We start from the raw sequence: 21,683 nt of genomic DNA, 5'->3' as shown, positions 1-21,683 counted from the left end.
AGAGGATTTCAGAATAAAAGCTCAACGTCAGAGGCAGGAAAATATGATGTGTGAATTTCAGAGGAAATAATGACTTTTATTTGCATTTCAACAAACAAACAATGATTCCTATGTTCATTTTAAAATTAAAACTTTGTGTTACATGCATTTAAAAAAAGATAAACAATAACATCAACAATTTTTGTAAAATTAATTACTAAAAATGAAAAGAAAAAGAAATGAAAACTTTAGTTACAAGTTCATCCACATACTATTAGTGTTAAGATAAACTGGAAAATGCTGAAAGTATGCTGTAGGATTTGTCAGGAAAAACAGAACAGTGCTGTCCAGCAGCATCACGGTATCTCTAGTGTTTGTCATCTGAAAATCATCATGTCATAATTTGATAACTTCACAGTATCCAGAACTGTGGAAATAATTCAGGGTGTTAAAATTGTTAATAAAGCATTTTACAATTCATGATGTGACATATTTTGTGATATTTAAGAAATCAGTATGGATCTTCTTTTAAATTTTGATAAAGGCAGCAAGTAAACATCATCCCCACAAGCTGAAAGAGAAGGGACACGAGGAACTTGTTAGTTACACACTGCACACAGAGACAACCAGTGTTTACACTTCAGCTGCTGGTATTTTGCACATTAAAAGACATGTCCATATCTACTTATTTTGCTAAGTGGGTAGAGTTTTACCTGGAGAAATGCAATCCCAATGCCCACTGCACCGAGAATATACAACTGACTCAAGATGAAATCCTCTAATTTCATGATGCAGCCTCCCTGAAAGAACAGAGAGAGGGAAAGACATTATTGCCATAATTCATCATTAGGCCGGAGCCAAATGGACACATCTACCCACCTCCACATTGTAGATATTTGAGGGATGGTCCCTTCGGCCACAGAGGTCAGTGGGAGTTTTACAGCAGCTATCGGGAACAAGCCGCTCATTATCTGCAGCCTGGATCCACACACTGTCTGTCCAGTCTGAGAAGTTGTTGCTGCCACAACACTTAAACTGTGAAAGGAGGAACATGGAAAATCAAAAAAAAAGATGAGACTATGAAATCATTGAAGCAGTGCTGTTGTGTATCACTTCCACACCTCCTGCTGAAGCTTGTCCACAGCCTGTGTGACGCTTTCCTCCCCAGGCTGCTGGTATTTCTGCTGCATGGTCACCTTCAGGTTCTGTCTGAGCTCCTCATCCAGCTGTGAGACAGGAAAAGCACTTCAGTGATTGCTCAGGAGGGGGGAAAAAAAATCTGTCACCATCAATAAAAATAGCCCCTTGTCAAGTTTCCCCTCCCCTGTAACATTCCACTGTACCTGTGCAATAACTCAAAATATATGAGCACAGATCCTCTGACCCCCTACTCCCTGTTTCATGAGCATTCTTTAAATTGATTTGCAAACATAAATAGTTTTTGCCTCCTGACTGACAAAGTGCAAAGAGTGAAAATGAATAATCAGATATCAACCTGTTAGAGAAACAGTTTGATATAAAACGGAAACAGGTGGCAGCAGATTACCTGGTAGCAGAAAGGGAAACACTGGAGCCAGAAAAGAGGGGGAAGAAAGAGAGGTGTGAGAAGGATGGAAAAACAGGACAAATGAAGAACATGCACAGAGAGGCATGCAGAGGCGATCTCACAACAGAGAGAACAGCAACTGAAGCATTTCATGGTGTTGTACAAAAGTTTGACATGATGGAGGAAAAGGAAAGGTGTTTGAAATCACATAAAGGGAAAGTGGAATGACAAAACTTCACATAAAACACAAGCAGAAAGAAAGTAAATATCAGATTTGTAATTGCTGCAGTGAGATTTGGGATAAGAGGAAGCTAATAAACAAAAATATGAAAAAGTACACAAAGTACAAACACTTCACCTCTTGGTAGTTTATATAGGCCAGCACACCCGCAATGATTTCCAGCAGGAATATACAAAGCAACAAGATCAAATACTGTAGAAAAGAGACAGGAAATAAACAAGAACACAGCTTTAAATAAACTTAAAGTGGAAAATATAAATTCCAGCATTTTTCAGATAGTGCTTCTCTATATTTCTGTGCTAAAATATAACTTTAAATGTGACTTTACTTATGACACCAGCTTTGAAACTATCTGTGCATGACTCATAAACAAAAAAAAAGTTCTGCTCCAGAGAATAGCTGATCTAACTGTGGGAAAGGAAGTTATTCATTGCAAAGATTGTGGCAAATATGGAAACAGACACAGTGTGACAGAGCTTGTGCAGCACTGCTTCAGTGCTATATCCCCTTGCTGCGTCTGTCTGACTCTCTCACACCCTCTTCAGTCCAAGCAGCCGCTTGTGATGCCCGTCATTCCTCTGGCATGAGCCGTGCTCTAAATCTAAACTCTTAAAGACACACTCTGCGTGACTTTGTCTGTTATTTCTGACACTCATGCCCGTCTGACATAATGACGAAACTGAACACAGGCAGACGAGACAGAAGGTCACCAAGGATTAACTTTCAATACACATAGACTGAGACTGGCTTGTGGTGTGTAAACAGGAACTTAAAGAGTCTCTTCTTGGTTTCTGATTCCACATGATTAAATGGGGTTAACGCTTTGGTGGCGTGGGGTGAGTGAAACAACTAATATCTTAATATATATATATATATAATATATCTTAATATCTTAATATATCTTAATATATTAAGATATCTATTGTAGGGTAATGTTTTGTGGGACTGATCAACCTCACCACAATCAAAAGACTCCTCATCTCCTTCAGAGTGGCACAGCATCCGATTATCCCGGTCACTATCACGATGACCCCGGCAGCGATCAGGATGTAAGTTGAGGCTGAGTAAAAGCCGGAGTTCAGTAAACTGATGTAGTCGCTCTTCTCCACCAGAGTCCAAACCCCCACCGCCAGCACAGCTCCTCCTGCCAGCTGAGAAGAACACACCGTTTATCAGCTTCAACTCAAACCAGATGCTCCTGTCAGGAATGTGCCACATCACTTTTAGCAGATATAAATTCAATTCTAAAAATGTGAGGGTGGTGCAGAGAAGGCAATGCCTCGTTATTTCACTGCGAGCCTCAAGAGACCTGCAGCTAAATTTGTTTTTGTTATCTGATGCACATAAATCACAGTTTCATATCTGAGTCGACACTTGGTGGAAATGCTCCATGGGAAGTGAGTAGGTTATTTTTGAACTGATGCAGTCTATAGTTAAAGCATAAAGGAAAGTTAAGAAAGTACAAAAAACAAAGTAAGAAAGTGAAAAAAGTGACATAAATAAACTATTGAATTGTCTCTGAAGGGCAGAGTGGAGTATTTTTTTTCTTGGCTCCACATTAAGTATTGTGACTACTGCAAAAACTGAAAACACTAAATGATGCTGCAAATGTAGTTCATAGGGACTATATGGAGCATAATATACATACTGTTTTGCTATAGAAGGTGTGTAAGGAATGTGTTTTTTGTGACAGAGAGAAACAGGATAAATCGTGTCAGCTGAGCAGTGTTTCATAAAATCAAAGTCTTTATTAATATATGTGGCATCTGAAGCAAAGCATGAAATGAATGCTCTGTGTAAAAGTTAATTATTACCATTAATGTTATCAATAATTATCACACTATCCAATAGAAGCTTTAACAGAGGGTTTTATTGTCATTTCCTTGTTGACTTACCCAGAAAAGAATATTGAAGAGAAAAAGTAGATATTTCAGACAAATTGTGCCACAGGTGTGAGTTTTGTCTGCTTGAGTTTCCATTCTGAAATAATAATAATAATAAAAAAAACGTGACATGTTAGTACACTGTGAACTGATGCACAAACCCAGAAAAAAAACATCACAAAATGAGAAACTTCTGGAGAAGATCAGATTGCAGTTGAATCTCTCCGTAGAGAATGAACACAAGATGCTCAGAGAGCAGGTCATACCCTCCCACGCTGCTCTCATGCTATACTTGAGATCACTATCACACATCTTTCTGTTACTACACTTGCATGACGGCACACTAAAGCCTATTAGTGCTATATCTGATTGAGACTGGTCTGTTGTGGTACAGACACATATAAGAGTTTCCTCTTTCAGTCTGCTTTGGTTCCACCTTTGGTGTGAAAAGGTGATTTACAAGGTGGAATTCGAACATAACTACAGTATATGGTATATGCTTTTTCCCAACATGTTGTCATTTTTAAGGTTGAATTAACTTTGAATAACATCAAACTGTGATCCACCAATAAAATGTGGTGCCTGTCCAACTTGCAAAAAGTTGATATAATGTAATGGAAAGAGCTCACTAGTGAAATCAAATATGTTGTGGGGAAAACATACTTAACAACTTGTGTCACATGTCATCCAGCAGACAGATATATATGTCCCTCATCCCAGTAACATAACCTGATCTTTTTACACTCCAATGATATACTATTGACTTTTAACTATTTACTTAATGAATTGGTTAAAGTCTGTGTTTGCCCCAAACTGAACTCAACTTTCTGCTGCTTCTATTTTAAGAAAAGTTGTGACTCAGAGCATCATGAGAGATGGTGACTTTAAATTCTTTGTATTAGCAGATCTCTCTCTTTATAAAGAAATAAACAAAGTGAAGGGTAAAGAGACGATAGATATACAATAACAAATCCAATAAAAGCTTCTTTTTTTTAGCCCCAAGACAAAATACTTTGTGTGAATGTGATCGTCAGGCAATGCACAATCCTCTAATGGTCATATTCAGAGTTATTTTTAACTCATTGTGTCATGGAAAAATTGCTGTGCCTTTCCACTGAGACCAAAATACTCCTACCTGATTTTAGACGGTGGACCCTGAAGGATGTAGATTATTGGGGTAACGTCTTCCCAGCTCCCACTAACCCCAGTGTCAACGTGCTGCTGTCTTTGAAGGTTAACTGCAACAGTGTAACTTCTCAGTTGACACCCAGACCCGAGCCTCCCACCCAAGAGTCTGAGTGTCTGTCCTCTTTTGGCTCAACAGGCAGCTCGCCCCTCCACAAGTTATATGGAGTACGTGTCTGCCCCCAGCTGGTTTCTCATGCATATGAGCTTTTTTGGCTCTAAAAACAAATGTGTAGTCATGCTAAAAAAAATGTAAAAATGTTAAAAAAAATATATATATAAAAAAATAAATAAATAAAAAGACTATAACAACAGAGAAGTCATCAAAAATATCTTTTACTGGAAGAATTACAAAGATACAATATGTGCAAACCTTACAGATACTGCTCAGTAAACTTGTTCACAGAAAAATTGCACTTTTTCACCTCGGGACAGCAGGAAAATGTAACACCACTGAACCTATGGTGTGGACACCTCAGAGTCCTCTTCAGTTTACGTACAGCAGCCTCTTTTAGATGTGTACTCCGTCAGTTGAAGTGCATCTATGCACTGTCGATCATGCTGGGCAACCAACATCCTAAAATTAAGAAAATGATGCAGTGGACAGCAGAAACCACAATATTTGTGAATAAAAATTAGTTTGCAGTTTATACCACTGCTCCTACTGCCTGGTGTCCTGACTGAGAGAAACTATCATGTACATCCCATTTATATCGATACCAGTAGACTAAATATGAATAAATCATCGAGCAAGAACGTGTTGGTCCCAGGTGTATAAATATCATGCACCGTAGACTCTGGGAAATTATGATCCACACTACTAAAACTGCAAACTGTAGCCTTAAAAATAACCATATAGTTGAATTAACATCTCTCTGCAACAGCTACAACAAAAACTACTAAAAGTGAATTCATTATAACTGTCATGAAGGTAGGGTTTATTGTTGGACTGTTGTATTAGACTGCATAAGTTTAGTTGGATTTACAGTGTAAACTGGCAACTGAGTGTGGCTACAGTGACAATACAATACAATGACAGACTTTGTGTGATAACAAAATGTAAAGAAATACACTGCCATACCCAGCCAGGTCAGTCATCAGCTCCTCCATGTTAAATCCGGTCTTGGCGCTGCACTCGTAAAACAAAGCTTGGTGCTGCTGTGTAAACCAAAAAACAACATTTTATTTCATTTATCTCAAAAGTTATTTTTCTCACCTCGCAGAGACCTTATGAGAAGAATCAGGGAAGAAAGTTGTTTGAATATTCAAATGCACCTCACCTCTGCCAACCTCTGCCCCTCCAGTGTCGTCACTTTTCTGCCGTGTCCGTCTGCCAGGTCCAGCTTGTTCCCCAGCAGCATTAACACAGCACCTTCACACATCTTCTCCTGGGATAGACACAGAACAGGTTACAGGACATATTTTTTATGTATTAGTGTTGAAAAACTGAGGTAAACCTACAAAAATAAGCAGTACTGAAATCACTACATCACTCAGATCACTCAGTTGACGTTTCTGTTTACTGAGATTCCTGTTGTACTGTCAATAACCTGGATGCGTATTCAAATTTGGGTAAACTGTTTTGCATGTTGGTACATCCAACCATCCATGACGTCACCACCTGCTCACCTTCACAGAATCCACCCATCCCCTCACCGCCGTGAAGGAGGAGGACTGAGTTATGTCATACATGGCAAGGATGCCATCGGCTTTTCGGTAGTACTGCTCAGTGATGCTGCGAAACCTGAATCAGTCAAAGGAATAGGAAATATTAACACACAAAAAGAAGAACTGTTATATGATATGGCTGGTACAACATGAGAATAAGCTGTGTTTTATCTGACCTCTCCTGTCCTGCAGTGTCCCAAAGCTGCATGGTGATGGTGGTAGAGCCCAGAATTAAAGTCTTCATCTGGAAATCTATACCTAAAAACAACACGGGGCCTTGGTTTCACATTGAACTCGTATTTATACACCGAGGAGTAAGTTAATCATTGAGGGAGAGAGATAAAAATCTTACCGACAGTAGCACTCATTTTTCTGTAGAAGCGTCCTGAGCAGTAATGCTGGATGAAGGAGCTCTTGCCCACACCTGAGTTACCCAAGAATACCACCTTGAACACTCGCTGAGGACTGACAGTTTTGCTCTAAAATTCGGGTAAAAGGCCAAACGTAACAGTCTGATTTAAATATGTTATTTATTGAAGAGGGAGCAGCCAAAACATTATCTTTATCATTATTGCTCTCTTTTGCTGCTTCTAACTTTGTGGTTAAATGGAAAGTTTAAGGATAAAACTTTCCCTACCTGAGTTTGAGTCTGTTCAACATTTTCACACCTGACTCTATGTGACGGTTGGTGTTTCTTGGGCGCTTTTGTCACCTCTTTGTCTTTGTCCTGCTCCAACTCATCAGATGAGCTCAGCTGTCTTCAGAATCAATGAATACACAAAAATTAGTGGCTTCCTTGGGCAATGTTACTTACTGCAGCAAAGATGATGAATGTTAATATCAGATGCAGTTGGTCATACAAACCTTTTCAGTGACTTGTCTTGCAGTAAGTAGTTACCTATGACTGACCCTTTCTTCTGCAAAGTCTTTCTGACATTTGGATTCTAAAAAAAGGTTTTTTGTGGAAAGTGAAGCAGAAGAAAATGAGCAACATTAAGATTTCTATCATCTTAAATAGATATTTATAATTTTGTTTCACACAGGCAGATTATTTAGTCCATTTAAAAAGCCAGGATTCAGTCCAATAGTGAAATTTATTCTGCTACAAAGAATTTTAACATCATAATTATTTATCAGCAATACACTTACTTGGAAAAAATATAGGAAATAACCAACAGATGTTCATTGTGTTATAGTTAGAAGAGTTTTTTGAATGAATGTTTTTTGTCTGTTGTCAGATTATTTGTTCAGAAACCTAAATACTCGATGATGAAAGACTCATGGAAGCTCAAATTCAAATATATGTAATTAACAGCTTAGCACTAAGAACTGTGATAAATAAAAGGGTTTTATTAGTTTGGTAAATACTGACACACTTTAGTTCACCTGCATAAATAGTACAAATATATACAGTATCATTGTTATACATATATAACAGTCTTTCCTTTGCTGTGTCCTTGACACAAAACAGAATAAATGTCTTTTCAACAAACATCCTTCACTTCACTAAGAAAAAACACAACTTTGCTGACAGGCAAAACTCCTTAACAGTGTCAGTGACATTAACACGAGTTCAGTTAATAACCAAACAATAATAGCTGTCCATATAAATAATCATTGTCCAGAGGATGGAATAAAGCATGAAGCCATTCCAGGACTTAGCTTAGGGTGGATAAATCTGCTGTGTCCACGGGGTACAAAGGTCTTCACTGAGGTAATAAGTTAATGGCAGAGTAGGATGGACAGAGTCTCTGTGACTAACCCTCTTCTGAGACTGCTGGGCATCTTTCTCATCTCGCAGCCTTTTGTTCATATCCCTGACACAAAGAGAGAAAATCCGTTAGAAGCATTCTCACACTGACTGATCCATGTTTTGAGTAGTGAATGGTGAAATCAGATAAAGACATGGAGAGCACACACTGAAACTTAGACTTACCTCAACAGCTCCAGTTGTCTCAAGAGGCTATCCTTCTCTTTTTGCATGTTCCTTGACACCTTCATCACGTTTCTACAGAAACGTGCAGAAAACAAAATACTGTTTCTATATTTTTGTTATTGTAAATACACCTCATAAAATAAGACTAAAACCAACAATAAAGTGCTGACTATGTAAAAGAAGCCTGATATATGTTATTACTTGTTGTGCTGAAAACACATCAGTGACCTGCACTGTGTCCCTTAGTTACAATTTTCATGGGCACAGTTGTTTATTTGATAAGTCCAACCCAGCAATAAATACTCACTAGTCCATGACAGGAAAAAGTCCCTGACAAAAACACTATTTACTTCTAACAATTACAGTGCCCAGCTGTTTTAAGTTATTATTTAACAACCCTTTTAAAAAAGTGAAACAAAATGTTTGTGAGCTATTTTTAAAGATTTATGTCTTCAGTGGAAACAACTGAGCTGATCCACCAACAGGGTGGGGAAATCAGAGAGTACAGAGAGACGTTTGTTGGTTTTGATTTATTCATGCTGTTTGTTGAAGAACAAACAAACCCCTGGTGTTGTTGAAAATATTATCAGATCATCTGCCAGGGACCTAAGAGTCATTTTTACGTTCAACTGAAGAACAAAGGATTGTTTATAGTAATCTTATTTTGCTCAGTGTTTTTAAAGTTGTCTGACATGCAAAGGTTAGGCATGTTTTTAGTTATTCTCACATTGGCTATGGTGACTTTTTTCTGGTCTTAATTTGAAAACTTTCACTGCCAGCAGCCAGTTTGACTGGAACTAAAAAGAGAGCTCATGACTCCCATGTGTTTAATGCTCTGTTTTTTCAGTCAAGAATTTTCCTCCCTTTTCAGGAAGTGCTACTGAAATAAAATGATCATCATTATTATAAATGGTTCAAACAAATTTCAGCCATACAACAAAGAGAGACAGTGGTTTCATGATTGAATCTCTGATCTTATTCTCAGGACACTGAGGCCTCACCTCTGTCTGGCCACTTGTTCCTGTGCAGCACTGAGCTGCAGCAGGCTGAGCTGACCCAGAGCAGCCTGCAGCTGCTCTCTGCTGCTCTCCACCTGGTCCTGTAACTGGATGTTGAGGCTGTGCAGCTGCTGGTTCTGCTCCTTGATGTTTGCCTGCTCACAGCTCAGCTGCCAGATTTTGGTCTCCAGCTTAGGACAAAGACAGGTCCTGTTGATTCACTAATTAAACACTGGCACTCTTCAGACATAACATTAATGCCACTGAGACACCTACCTCTTTCTGTTTGGTGATTGTATTCTCCAGCTCTTGCTCCCGCATCTTCAGCTCCACCTCAAGTTGTTGCCCTCTTTGCTTCTGTTTAATACTGTCCTTGATTTCACAATAAACTCATTAAATGCCATTATGACGAGCACTCTTGTTAAAGGGCACAAATGTTGGACTAAATAGCACTCAACTGTACCTCAGCCAGGTGTTTCTGTCTCTCCTCTCTGAGCTGATTTTCCATTTCTTCATATATGGACCGGACAACCTGATCATGTTCGCTCTCTCGTCTAAAACAAAAAAAATATTAAATTAATGAGTGACTAAAAAAACCTCACAGTCTGAACACTAAATTTGGCAATGTTCACATATATTGTGATCAGTGTGTAGAAGACAGGTGGAGGAGGCTGGGGACCTGCGTAAAGCTTGTTCCAGACTGTCTCTCTCTCTGATGGAGTCCTGTAAATGGTTCACAGCGTGGACCAGGACAGCCTCCAGGACACTCAGCAGCTCTGGTCTGTCTCTCTGGAGCTCACACCACAGAGTGCAGAGCTCCTCCTGACTGACACACAAATACAATATGAACATCAAGAGCATCACCTGCACAAAGTATGAATCCTTTACAACTTATCCTGCTCAAAGATTTACTTTGTTTCCTAAAGAAACTATTAAAAAAAATGTAACCTCACATTTTTTGTTTAAGAGAGGAGAATACAGATACACACGAGTATGTATGTTAGAATATATGTGAGAAGAAGATGTAGAACATATGAAAGACCTTGTACATACAAAGTTGTGTAAGGACGAAGGATAAGTTGCCATGGATTAAGCTAAAATAAAAACCATTCAGAAGTTAAATACTGCCGTATGAAGCTGTTAGGACACCACACTGTTGTTTGCTGGAACAGAAGATATTTTCCCAGCACATTTACAGTTTTGTCTTTTTGATAAAGAATAAAGAAATACAGAGTAAAGAAGAAGAAATAAACAATAAAGAAAATATCTTAAAGCTGCAACTAGGGACAAGCAGTGCACTGCATTAGATAACTGTGGTGTAATTCTCTATGTATATTGCATCTGTCCATATGACATAAACATTAAATAAAACAAATAACAATTATTTTCATTATTGATTCATGTGTTGATTACTTCCTAGATTAATCAAACAATAATTTAATCCAGAAAATGTCAGAAAATGTCCGGAAAAAAAACAGATTGACAGATAACAATATTCAAACTGGAAAAGCTGATACCAGAGAAATTTGGCATTTAATTGATTAACTGATTGCTAATTGTAAAGTAAACAATGCCTATTGATTTTCTGTCAATTAGCAAATAAAGTAAGCAACTAATTACTGTAAAATATTATTTTCTCTATTCACTTATTCATTCAGCAGTTACCTAACATGTCCCACTAACACATATATGACAGATAGGTGTTGTGTGTGTTAAATGGGCAAAATATGATTATAAGTAGTACATAAACCCCTTTTCTGAAGTTTTTTAGAAAGATATGGCCACCCTTGTGTTAATATTTGAAGATATAGGTGGTATACTTTTTCTTACAGTTTAGAAGCTATTTGAATAATTAACAGTACTTACTCTTTAAAAAGTTTGTCAGCACCCAGCTCCAGCAGTATGTTTACAAATCTGACTGCAGCGGCGTCCTGGGACCAGTCCGTCTGGTCCATATCCTCGTCTGCTTCGTCTTGACTCAGCTCAGTCGTGTCCTCCAGTCCCACCAACTCACCTGCACCAAAGATGAAGAGGGGCACAGAGGAATGAGTTTAAACTGTATGAGAGATGTTTTTGGATGCGACGGTAGATTGTGGCCTAATATCATTCAAAACACTACACTCACCAAGTCCTTTGCTGAACTCAATAGGAGTAAGGAATCCATTGCTCTCTCTGTCCAGACTCTCAAACACTGTCTCCAGCTGTTCTGGGGACAGTGGCAGCTCCCCTTGTAGCCTCTGACGAAAAGAAGATAGAAAGTTAAAGTCTGTACAATCAGCCTGAAAGTTGTTATTCTACCACACTAGATTCTCACTTGCATATCCCGCTTTGTAATGAACCCTTTCCCCTCTTTGTCACACAGCACAAATAGCTCCTTGGCCTTGCCCATGGTCTCTGCCTGTGGGCTTCCGGGCACCGTCTCTTTGGGTGAAGCCAGCGGGCTATGTCCCCGGCCTGGCCTGGGGCTCCCAGCTGGCAGGCCCCGCGGTCTGGGACTCACTGGTACGGCCTCACCACTGCCTTCGCCCACCAGCACTTCGGCATCATTCAGCCACACAGACATTACTGCGCAGGGGAAAATGGATATGGATAGGGAGGTGGTGTACCTGTTTATCAATCAGTCAATCAACAGCAACGTAGTCAGGAAGCTATACTGATAATCAATTAATCGTTTCAGTCCTTTTTCAACAAAAAATAGTTTAAGAAATGCTAATTAAACTCTGATTCCAGCTTCTCAAATGAGAGAGTTTCTGCTTTTCTTTCTCATATATCATCATTAGCAGAATAACTTTGGTTTTGTACTTTTGGCCCGACAAAAGAAGATATTTCAAAATGTCACTTTGGACTGAAGGAAATAACCAGCAAATGAATTTCTAATGAAAATGCTTGTTAGTTATAGCACAAGTGAGAAGTATCTCCTTATTTCAACAGTGTTAAAGTTATTTATCGCTGCAAACTTCCTGTCTGAAGCATAATCAAAGACATTTACTTTTATTTTCCTGATTAACTATGAATGTAGGAGTTTAATAACATTTTGGGTCTTCTCTCTCTGTGCTCCATGATAATGTGAGAAGCTGGCCCTACAGGTCCTCCCTTGTCAAACATGAGGTGAAGAACAAACTAAGCTGTGACTGTGCACATAATCTCCAGCTGCTGTGATCAGGTGGTGGGCATGACTACACTCAGTGAGATTTTATTACTGTATGAGGAATCCTACATGAGGGAAATTATTTTACACATTTCTATCCAAAATGTCAATATTCCATGGATACTATGACACAGATGCTTGGCTTCACACAGCAAAGCCAGTTTTCCCTCACTGTTTATTTAGATGAGGAAAACTTAAATAAATGCTGTGCTGCCAACTGTGCACCAGGATGTGTTGAGGGTAAAAAAAACAGGATGGTGTCATGTGAGAAGAGCTACTGTGTACTCGAAGGGGAGGGTGGATAGCTACAGGAGAAGAGATGCAAATAAAACATTTGCAGTCATTTGCATCATCAGAATTACCACAATTACAAACCAATTTTACTCTGAGGAACTATGTGGAAAATATGCCTCAGTATCTCAGTGACACTCATAAAACTGTGATTTATGAGAAATAAAAGCGACAATCAGTCTTCAGGTTAGATAGTATCTCTATTACACAAGAGAAAAATGTCAGCATAAATCATAAATAATTTCATTCTAATAGAGTTAGAAATGTTTCAAAATCGACACAGAAGAAAGATATCTCTGGAGCTCATCAGGTTAAAGTGCAATCTCAATTGAAATCTGCTTCAGTATTAGAGGGAATATTGCCTCTCCTCCCTATCTTTCCAGTCGTACTATCTATGAAGGCATAAAATCTACACAGTATGCACTGATAAAGGCAGATGATCTACAAAGCTCTCAAAACTTCCCTAAAATACAGAGATACACAGGTTTTCCAGATAATAAACCAGGTAAACATTATAGGATTTTGTATGTCAAACCAGACTCTTACTTAGCCAGCAGCCACGCCAAAGGTCAAATAAACTTAAACACACCTTTAAACACACTATTTAGCAAGGTCGGATGTGTGTGGTGCAAGGTGGAGTTGTTATCACATTCAGGGAAAGTGACTTAAAGTTACTACAGAATTTACAACTTGTCGTAGGATACAAAACTGTCATTCAGGCTTAAAAGGTCTTACACTTTGTGTGATAAATGTCAGCATGAAACCACACTCAGTCTGACTGTGTGGATTACATTAGAACATATGTTGCTTTAAAACACACTGACAGCTTTCTTAATAAAACACCAAGATAAACAGATAGTGTGGTTGTGAAACGCTGATTACAGTTTGCGTCTGTAGCCAACCTAAGCTTTCAATAAAACGCAACAATTACTGACATGAATTATATACGACCAGCTATGGAGCAATGTTGCTAAACAGAGGAAACTAAAACCAACAGTATGAAGCAATGTGCATATATTAGAAGAGCCCCAAACAGTTGGTTGTTAATCTACCACAGCGGAAATAGAATGAACATAAACGCTGTCTTCTTAGCTCTAAATGACTGACATTGCTGTATTTTAGATCAGTTCTGCGAAGTTGTAGAAACTTTGATTACTTACCCACCGTGTACTGGACGCAGGTATCCACTACCTTTGACCACCTCACAGTAACTCAGACAAATACTGAGTTCAGCCGCTGGGTGGCAGTGAGAGCCGTGAGTTAATGACCTTTTTACCGTAATATTTAGTGTAGACCGCGAACAACGGGCACTCACTCTCCTCCTTTAACCTCCTGATTGGCAGCAAAATTGATGTTGGGCCTCTGTTAAACCCCACCATAGATGAGAGTTTCATTCCCCAGAAACCAACCAGAGCTGACATGATTAGTTCATTAATCAATTAGAGAATAAAAGAAAATAAATTGGCAACAGGCAGCATAAATGTCCCAGTTTTCTATTCATTTGTTCATTCAACCTGTATTTATACAGGGTGGTACAATGAAAGCAGTTTCACTCTCTTGCATGGACGCCCTGTGTACAGAGGACAGTAAAACAAAATTTCACAACGTAAACCCTCGAACTTATAAACTGCAGATAACAGTTGAGGATAAAATGGTAAACGGATAAGAATCGTACTAACAATAAAAATTGGATCAAGCCAAGTCAGCTCTAATCTTATAAACCACTAATAAGATACAAGGATTAAATAGTAAAAGAATAAGAGCTAATACTAATGCATATATTTTTTAACAGATAGAATAAAGCCAGGTTAACCTTAGGATATATGCTTTACTCAGATGTGTCCATCAAGTCTATGATAGTAAACTCTGACATTTATATACTGATCAACCAATTAATTTTTGAAGAAAATAATTGTCAGACCAACTGACCAGTTGATAATGAAAATGAATGGCCTGGAGACCCTGGGTAGTTTTCCACTTTGGCTGGTTAGTAGTCCAGCCAACTTTTCCCCCCAGTTGTTAATTAATTATTTCCATTTTCACTCAGCAGCTACCTTTAGTAGTATTTAGAAAATAGCCAACTAGTATATCTACAATACACGCGGTAATTGACTTCTACTTAGGATATTATTATTTTTCCGAGGAATCGCTTGAGGACCTATACATCAGTTATTACGGTAAGACGTCGCGTTACCATGGAATTTACGGAAATACATACGTTACCACTAAAAGCCAACGGCGGATGCGCTCAGTAGGTAGCATTGTTTGCCGATAAAAGTAGGAATATAATACAATTTCCTGGTTCATCCTGTCTCAGTGTGACTTATTTCGATTCCTCACGCGTTCGTTGGTAAGTGAATGTCGGTTAAATTGTATTTGTGAAGCCCGCTTATATAACGGTAAGCACTCAAACAATGTTGTGGTGGGTAACGTTAACGTAGAGAACGTGTCTGGAGGGAGCTCCTGGAAGTTAAAATCTCAGCTGTGCCACTGCCAACCGAGGGTTTTGTTGTGGAAATAAATCAGTAGTAACTCTATTATCCGTCTCCAAGATTATCTGCAGCCAGGACTACATAACGATAGGCTACCGTCATAGGAAGATTAGATGCGTAAAAAGAAAGAAAGGGAGAGTAACTCCATAACAACAACAAAACGAGTTTGGTGGTGCCCGTGTAAGTAAAATTAATCTGTAATCCCAGCGTTTATCTTTCCACGCCTGCCTGTGTAACAACCTTGGCATGTTTACCGTTACGTTAGTAGTATAGTTACGTTTACTGCTAATTTAGCTGAGACAGACGACTAGTTACATCAACTAGAGATTGCTAGCTTGAGAGTAAAGATAAGAGACAACGTTGTGGCTCTGAACACGCAGTCGAGGTATAAAAATGATTTCTTTTTCTATCTAAATATACAACCAAGGTCTCTGTTGTTTCACAGCTTTTCTGTTCTTCCTCGCAGGTAACGATGCAGCAGAAGAAGCGACTTTCCACTGCAAAGATGTCAACATGCAGCATGTGAAAAGGTCAAACATATTTCTTCTGCTATCCTGGGCTGTCCGCAGTCATCACAGAGATACTTTCTCCCTAAGGACAACAAACAGCATGTTTCTTAAAAGAGGAACTGTCTTGAGTGAATAATACACAAAGCAAAGGGGCATTTATGGAAAACGCCACCAATTTCTGACTATGTTAAAGGACAAGTTTTGACTGTCTGCTTCTAGACCTCTGCAGTATTTTTGTATTTTAGTATGTAGGAGTGACTGCCGACCAAATAAACTGGTCACCATCAAGTACCTGCATTTTGGATTTATAGAGAAAAACAGCCAGGAGAGAGGAAGAAAATAGACTGTGAAGCTTGGTGGTTTACAGGATCAGGCTCCTGAAGATGCTTCAGACTGGCAACTACTCACTGGTGCTGCTGATCCAGCTGACACTGTTGGCCTATGACCTCTTTGTCAACTCCTTCAGTGAACTTCTGAGGGGAGCGCCTGTCATCCAGCTAGTGCTTTTCATGTAAGTCACTGAACTCCATGCTGAAAAGATCAGTCAATTTATAAGTTAGTCATTAGTCCATCAACAGGAAATAAATCAAATCCATCTGATTTTTTCTAAAATAAGTTGTCATCATCAAGTAAAAATACCAAACAACACTGTAGTTACATTTGAGTGCAGAACATTTCTCTTATTATTCTTAATAATTTATAAAAGAAATGACAAACTGATTGATTACAAATCCAATAGATTAATCAGCAATGAAATGATAGTTAATTGTGGCTTCTAACCTTAAATATATTTAGTTCTGGGCTAAAACTTAATATGTTTTAAGGCTGGAAATAGTGGTAATTGATGATTAATGAACAGGCTAATTTAAGAGAGATTTAAGAGATATCGAATATTGAGATTTATTTTCCTCTTTACGTCATCTTTTTTGGAGGTTACAACAACCGTGTCTTATCTTTGTGGTTTGTCATCCTTGAGGATGTAAATGGAAGTTAATTTGCTCTCCTGCTCACTCTGCTGCTAATACTCTGAGGCCAACCAATTATATCCAATTTCTATCACCAGTGTGCATTTGTGAAAAATAATGAGGCAGCACTTCTGTGTGATTCTGTGTGAATTTTATTCAATGTCTTGTCTTCATTCAATAGCTAGTCCATTTAGCAGCAGTTGAAACTAACACAGGCTACTGGGCCTTTATTTGTGCCTTCACAAGTCCTATCCTTTTGATTAAGTACAGAGTTTTGGCTTCATCAGTATCAGACCTTTAAAAATTACTAAATGGCCTAGTGAGTGAATGAAGCCTTGTCATAACCAGAGCTCCTTAATTTCTGAGTGGTGGGTTGTTGCTCAGTCTTTGCTGAAAAAAACACTCTTGCACAGTATCTTTCTGACATGGTCACGAATACTTTGATGACATTTTGCTATATGGATAAGTAATTAAAGACACACACTGTTCACTCCATCAAAAACCATTATTAAAAAATAAACCAGTACAATCTGTGTCTACAGAATCCAGGACATCGCCATCCTGTTCAACGTGATCATCATCCTGTTGATGATGTTCAACACCTATGTGTTCCAGGTCGGCCTGGTGTCTCTTCTCCTGGAGAGATTCAGGGCTCTGCTTATGTTCTCAGCCCTTTACCTGACCCTCAGCATCTGCCTCCACTGCTGGGTGTTGGTACGTTCCATCACACCATCACTGACAGCTGCATGTCAACCCTGCACTAAAACTAACTTAAAACCAAAACATTTTAACATGTTGTACTTTATATAAACTGTACCTTACAAGAATTTTCTTTCTTTTTTTTTTTTTAGAACCTTAGATGGCTTGAATCAAACCGTTTTGTTTGGACAGATGGTCTTGAAGCTCTTTTTGTTTTCCAGAGAACAGGTAATCGGTGGATTAATTCAGTGGTACATTTTCCATCACAACTAATCCATTTTCTGTCTGTCGTCCCTGAGTAACTGTTCTTCTCTCTGTCAACAGCGGCGGTGTTGTATTACTACTTATACAAACGTACAGCCGAGTACATGGGAGACCCGCGGCTGTACGAGGACTCTCTGTGGCTGCGTGACGCCTTCGCCAGGTCTCGTCAGTGAAGAAGGGACATTTATGAGAGAGGATTAAAAAGATCTGCCAAGAAAGCCCCCACCCTCTACTGACATTGTAACACTGAGCATCATCATTAGCTATTCTGAATTTTGGATGATTTTTTAAAATTATTTTTTCAGATTTGACACATTATTAAGCACATAGAACAAAACACACTGTACACTGATGGAACTCACTAACAGGTAAAGAGGATGAAGCAAAGTCTTGACCACATTTTGTGTTTGCTGGCTCTTTGTAGCCAGAGCGGGCAGCCGGTTAAATGGTTTACAGTGGCAGGTAAGCCAACCATGGCATGTGTAGTATTGTATTAATCAGGATTGAGTCTGTTAATCTATGTGGCCTTGTAAATCAATTTGAGTTGCAGACAGAGTGCAACACATTGAAAGAATGTTTAGGAAAGCTCTGTTGAGGTATTGCCTCCCACGGCATGTTTATGTGTTTTAATGTAGAATAATTTGTAGAACTACATGTAGTAATAGTTTTGCTGGTAAAAGTTTTGATATTCCCCTGCAAAAGAATAAACCAGATGGTTTATTTTGCCTTATGTAAGATTAGTATGTGCTGTTTACATGATTAATATTTTAATAAGCCAATTTTCATGTGAATCCTGCTGTCTTTGAGTGGGGATCTTTGAATTGTGTTCCCACTGTTTTTATTAAATAATCCTTCTCTAATCCTGGTGTAATCCGTCATCACTAAGGCAGCCAGTATTATCCTGGAGACAAGGTGAAACAGACTGCTCTATTTTTAACACAAAGATTAATCAGGGATTGAGGTTTTAGGTGCCACTAGTGAAACACACCATAAATAGTCTTCAGTGTGTCAAAATAACCTTCTTTTCTGAAGCAGCCAACAGGTTAAGTTGCACTGGCCTGGTCTCAGTAAAACATTTTATGTAAGTGTTAAAATCTATGACATAATGAGAACCACAGATTATTGCAGCTAAACAAAGAAAGACACCAAACGTTGTACAAATCCCCCTTTACTTGTGAAAACAAAACCAGAGTCCATATGATCCCAAAATATTGTCAGTGCAGTCCAATTAAATCCAAAATCCAGTTCGTGTTGTGTGTGATGTCCTTCGTTCCACTGGAATGTGTCATGTTATTATGTTAAGTCAGTCACCCGAAACTGAAAAACAAAAACAACGGGGAGGGGGGAACGCGATTAACAACTACAAAACTGTTTCCGTGATTAAAAGTAGACGTCATTAGACTTAAATGATGTTTTAAATGTACCTTCATACATAAATGCCGACCCAGAGTAGCAAGAACAGCACACCAAAGCCCATGAAAAGTGAAGCCACTAGGGAGATCAGCAGCTCTTTGTAGACGTCCCTGGTGTATTTTGTTGACGTCACCTCATAGCTGATGAAAAGTTAAGGCAAGCTCACAAAAAAGTTTTACCAACAGCTCAGTTATGTGCTCTACTCCAAGTCTAATGTCCTCTGCTTTATTTATGTGTAGCTTATTATGCAATTGTCCATGTGTATTACAGTACAGGCATGTACAGTGTATTACAGTACAGTGTGTGCTGTCATTCTGTGTCCTTTAATGACATTAATGTGAATCACTATGAAAAAGAGCACACTGTAAATGTAGGTGATAAATTTGCTGATTCATAATTCAACAATAGGCCTTCTTACACAAGTTTTATCAACAGAACCGGAAGTAAACAAACCATCTACAGCATCCCAAATTATTAAAGACTTCATCTTAGCTCATGGATGTTACGTTTTCTCTGGTTTACATTTTTTATCACAGACTGAGCCTTTAAATGGTCTGACTGATGTTCATCAGCATACACTGCACCATGATTTAACAGTCTCAATCTCATCTCATCTGTTGTACAGAACCAGACTCTTAAATGTTTTGAGGTGGTAGATAAGACAAGACTTTCTGAAGTTTAACCAAAATAACTCACTTTTTTTTTTTTTTTTTTTAAGAGATACAACCAAAAGTGGGCGACCCACAATATCTGTACTAATCTCTTACTGCACCAGAAACGCAGCATAGCAGTTTAACAACCAAGGCTCCAAAGGACAGGGTAAGAACACACAGCTGTGCCACTCAATGACTGCTGTCTGCCCACAGCCAAAACAACAGATGTTTACAGACACAGCAGTACTGAACAGGCAGGGCCCAATCTATTATTAAACATAGAATGAATTCTATTAATTGTAAATTCTTGTAATCAAATTTTAAACTTGGGCACTAAAAAGTAAAAAGGTGCAGTCCACAGTTTGGCTCCTTACACTCCTACAACTCAACTCAAGGCCTGATCTATGAAAATTATTCCCAAGTTAGTCAGCTAATCGTTTCAGTTATTTTTCAAGAAAAACCTGCCTAATTCGCTAACTCCAGCTTGTCCAATGTGAGGATTTGCAGTATTCCTGTTTTATATCATTGTAAACTGAATCTTTGGTTTTAGACTGTTGCTTAGATAAAACAAGAAGGATATGTGGGAAAATGTGAGGGACATTTTCCATTTTTTTTGATATTTAAAGACAAAGCCTTTAAACAAGCAGTTGATTGCTGCCGTGATGTAAGACTACGGCAACAGCACCTTTACTTGTAAAAGGTTGGAGTTACTGACGCCATCCTTAACTTAATCTCATACTTGTGCACTCACTGCAGGATGTCATTTTATAACAGCCTGATAGTCTGTGGCAGGACTCATTTTTCATGATAGCCACATACATATGTGTGTTGTATAAAAAGCAGAGAAAGGATACACGAAGAACCAGGCGGTGAAGAACATGCCAATGGCCAGCAGGACCACAGTGAGGTGGGGGAACACAGCCGGGTTCACCGGGCTGGTGTATCTGGTCATGGCCTCGAGTTCCTGCAGCCACAGCAGAGACAGAGAGAGTACGTACAGACATGTTAGACAGGCTACATCACCCCCGCCATAATGTCCACAGTATGTAGCTTCTGACTAGTGTCGCAGAATAACACGTTTTTGCCTAATTTAGTTATAACAGAGCGGCTGAATGGATGATTTGACACGAGAAGCTAACGATCCCTTGCTAGCCTGCATATCTGCAGCTACACAGATCGCTATTTCATACAAAGAGCGCCATGTTTTACTCGTGAAATTGAGAATAACGTGCACAGATAAACTGCATATCACTATTTATTAGAGCTTAACTCATATAAAACGAGATAGAATTGATTAATATTACCATTTTGTGATGAAGCGGGGCTCCTACTTGTATGGTCCAAGATGATAAGGCCACGTACTGACTATCGCTTCCTGGTGTCTTGCTGACGTACGGTTTACGTCACCCTTGAATACTGTCTACCCTCAGCTCTGTCTGTCAGGATTCTCCTCTGCTCAGGCTGCATTAAAGTATTCAAATCCTTTACTTAGGTAAAAATATTGATACTACACTGTAAATATACAAGTAAAAGCCAAGCATTACAAAAATATTACTTAAGTAAAAATATTGTATTTAGATCATTAAAAGTGCTCATTGTATGATACATTCATGTGTAAACAGGGTGTTTCACAGTTTTCCATAAACAATGATTTAAACAATTGTTAAAGTAGTTGCCATTTAATTTTATGTCTATTAACAAAATGAATATCTATGAATGAAAATCTGTGAGAACTAAAAGTAAAATCCATCCATTATCTACTGGTTTCAACTCTACTTTTAGAGTTTTGTACTTAAGTACAATACTTAAGTAT

General features: G+C 38.6%; 4 protein-coding genes across 13 annotated transcripts; 1 reads left to right on the top strand and 3 right to left on the bottom strand.

The window, feature by feature from the left end:
• Nucleotides 1–51: 51 nt before the first annotated feature.
• On the bottom strand, nucleotides 52–4,981 carry cd151 (CD151 molecule). 3 transcript variants are annotated; one of them, XM_018681663.2, is made up of 9 exons: nucleotides 4,785–4,979; nucleotides 3,662–3,746; nucleotides 2,726–2,917; nucleotides 1,884–1,958; nucleotides 1,526–1,546; nucleotides 1,101–1,205; nucleotides 859–1,014; nucleotides 693–779; nucleotides 52–550 (listed from the first exon to the last, which is right to left on the bottom strand). In XM_018681663.2, the coding sequence occupies exons 2-9, from the start codon at nucleotides 3,743–3,745 to the stop codon at nucleotides 491–493; spliced, it is 780 nt and encodes a 259-aa protein (XP_018537179.1). In that variant the 5' UTR covers nucleotide 3,746; nucleotides 4,785–4,979; the 3' UTR covers nucleotides 52–490. The 3 variants fall into 3 exon arrangements, with proteins under 3 accessions (XP_018537179.1, XP_018537186.1, XP_018537197.1); XM_018681670.2 differs by lacking the exon at nucleotides 1,526–1,546; XM_018681681.2 differs by lacking the exons at nucleotides 1,526–1,546; nucleotides 1,884–1,958 and having other exon boundaries at nucleotides 4,785–4,981.
• Nucleotides 4,982–5,153: 172 nt separating this feature from the next.
• cracr2b (calcium release activated channel regulator 2B) lies at nucleotides 5,154–14,123 on the bottom strand. Of its 4 annotated transcripts, none has more exons than XM_018681715.2 (18): nucleotides 14,036–14,123; nucleotides 11,751–12,001; nucleotides 11,562–11,673; nucleotides 11,303–11,450; nucleotides 10,116–10,262; nucleotides 9,900–9,990; nucleotides 9,713–9,808; nucleotides 9,440–9,627; nucleotides 8,439–8,510; nucleotides 8,265–8,319; nucleotides 7,367–7,446; nucleotides 7,140–7,260; nucleotides 6,855–6,981; nucleotides 6,679–6,760; nucleotides 6,464–6,578; nucleotides 6,115–6,222; nucleotides 5,916–5,992; nucleotides 5,154–5,411 (listed from the first exon to the last, which is right to left on the bottom strand). In XM_018681715.2, the coding sequence occupies exons 2-18, from the start codon at nucleotides 11,997–11,999 to the stop codon at nucleotides 5,327–5,329; spliced, it is 1,953 nt and encodes a 650-aa protein (XP_018537231.1). In that variant the 5' UTR covers nucleotides 12,000–12,001; nucleotides 14,036–14,123; the 3' UTR covers nucleotides 5,154–5,326. The 4 variants fall into 4 exon arrangements, with proteins under 4 accessions (XP_018537231.1, XP_018537244.1, XP_050929293.1 ...); XM_018681728.2 differs by having other exon boundaries at nucleotides 5,916–5,989; XM_051073336.1 differs by having other exon boundaries at nucleotides 14,040–14,098.
• A 660-nt stretch (nucleotides 14,124–14,783) lies between these two features.
• Nucleotides 14,784–18,664, top strand: tmem138 (transmembrane protein 138). 5 transcript variants are annotated; one of them, XM_018681748.2, is made up of 6 exons: nucleotides 14,784–15,225; nucleotides 15,834–15,897; nucleotides 16,244–16,387; nucleotides 17,384–17,555; nucleotides 17,693–17,768; nucleotides 17,865–18,664. In XM_018681748.2, exons 2-6 carry the CDS (start codon nucleotides 15,881–15,883, stop codon nucleotides 17,975–17,977), a joined length of 522 nt encoding a protein of 173 aa, XP_018537264.1. In that variant the 5' UTR covers nucleotides 14,784–15,225; nucleotides 15,834–15,880; the 3' UTR covers nucleotides 17,978–18,664. The 5 variants fall into 5 exon arrangements, with proteins under 5 accessions (XP_018537264.1, XP_050929294.1, XP_018537273.1 ...); XM_018681757.2 differs by having other exon boundaries at nucleotides 15,066–15,126; XM_018681739.2 differs by lacking the exon at nucleotides 14,784–15,225 and adding an exon at nucleotides 15,246–15,547.
• A 292-nt stretch (nucleotides 18,665–18,956) lies between these two features.
• On the bottom strand, nucleotides 18,957–21,303 carry tmem258 (transmembrane protein 258). Its single transcript, XM_018681792.2, has 4 exons — nucleotides 21,175–21,303; nucleotides 20,725–20,834; nucleotides 19,229–19,357; nucleotides 18,957–19,121 (listed from the first exon to the last, which is right to left on the bottom strand). The coding sequence occupies exons 1-3, from the start codon at nucleotides 21,175–21,177 to the stop codon at nucleotides 19,231–19,233; spliced, it is 240 nt and encodes a 79-aa protein (XP_018537308.1). The 5' UTR covers nucleotides 21,178–21,303; the 3' UTR covers nucleotides 18,957–19,121; nucleotides 19,229–19,230.
• Between the last annotated feature and the right edge of the window lie 380 nt (nucleotides 21,304–21,683).

The sequence above is a fragment of the Lates calcarifer genome, linkage group LG10 (assembly GCF_001640805.2).
Source record: "Lates calcarifer isolate ASB-BC8 linkage group LG10, TLL_Latcal_v3, whole genome shotgun sequence".
Classification (NCBI taxonomy): Eukaryota; Metazoa; Chordata; class Actinopteri; family Centropomidae; genus Lates; species Lates calcarifer.
The sequence above is the reverse complement of the archived record's forward strand: the minus strand, read 5'-3'. Positions and strand labels throughout refer to the sequence as shown.

Excerpts from the sequence above, each read along its gene's own strand:
- cd151 (XM_018681663.2), bottom strand. The coding sequence starts at position 3,745 with ATGGAAACTCAAGCAGACAAAACTCACACCTGTGGCACAATTTGTCTG. Across the intron at positions 1,015-1,100 it reads TGGACAAGCTTCAGCAGGAG|TTTAAGTGTTGTGGCAGCAA; the intron begins GTGTGGAAGTGA and ends CTCCTTTCACAG. Across the intron at positions 780-858 it reads CAAATATCTACAATGTGGAG|GGAGGCTGCATCATGAAATT; the intron begins GTGGGTAGATGT and ends CTGTTCTTTCAG.
- cracr2b (XM_018681715.2), bottom strand. The coding sequence starts at position 11,999 with ATGTCTGTGTGGCTGAATGATGCCGAAGTGCTGGTGGGCGAAGGCAGT. Across the intron at positions 7,447-8,264 it reads CCCAGCAGTCTCAGAAGAGG|AATCCAAATGTCAGAAAGAC; the intron begins GTTAGTCACAGA and ends ACCTTTTTTTAG. Across the intron at positions 5,412-5,915 it reads CTGATGACTGACCTGGCTGG|GATGTTGGTTGCCCAGCATG; the intron begins GTATGGCAGTGT and ends TCTTAATTTTAG.
- tmem138 (XM_018681739.2), top strand. The coding sequence starts at position 15,481 with ATGCGTAAAAAGAAAGAAAGGGAGAGTAACTCCATAACAACAACAAAA. Across the intron at positions 15,898-16,243 it reads AACATGCAGCATGTGAAAAG|GATCAGGCTCCTGAAGATGC; the intron begins GTCAAACATATT and ends GGTGGTTTACAG. Across the intron at positions 17,769-17,864 it reads TTTTGTTTTCCAGAGAACAG|CGGCGGTGTTGTATTACTAC; the intron begins GTAATCGGTGGA and ends CTCTGTCAACAG.
- tmem258 (XM_018681792.2), bottom strand. Across the intron at positions 19,358-20,724 it reads TTCACCGCCTGGTTCTTCGT|CTATGAGGTGACGTCAACAA; the intron begins GTATCCTTTCTC and ends ACTTTTCATCAG.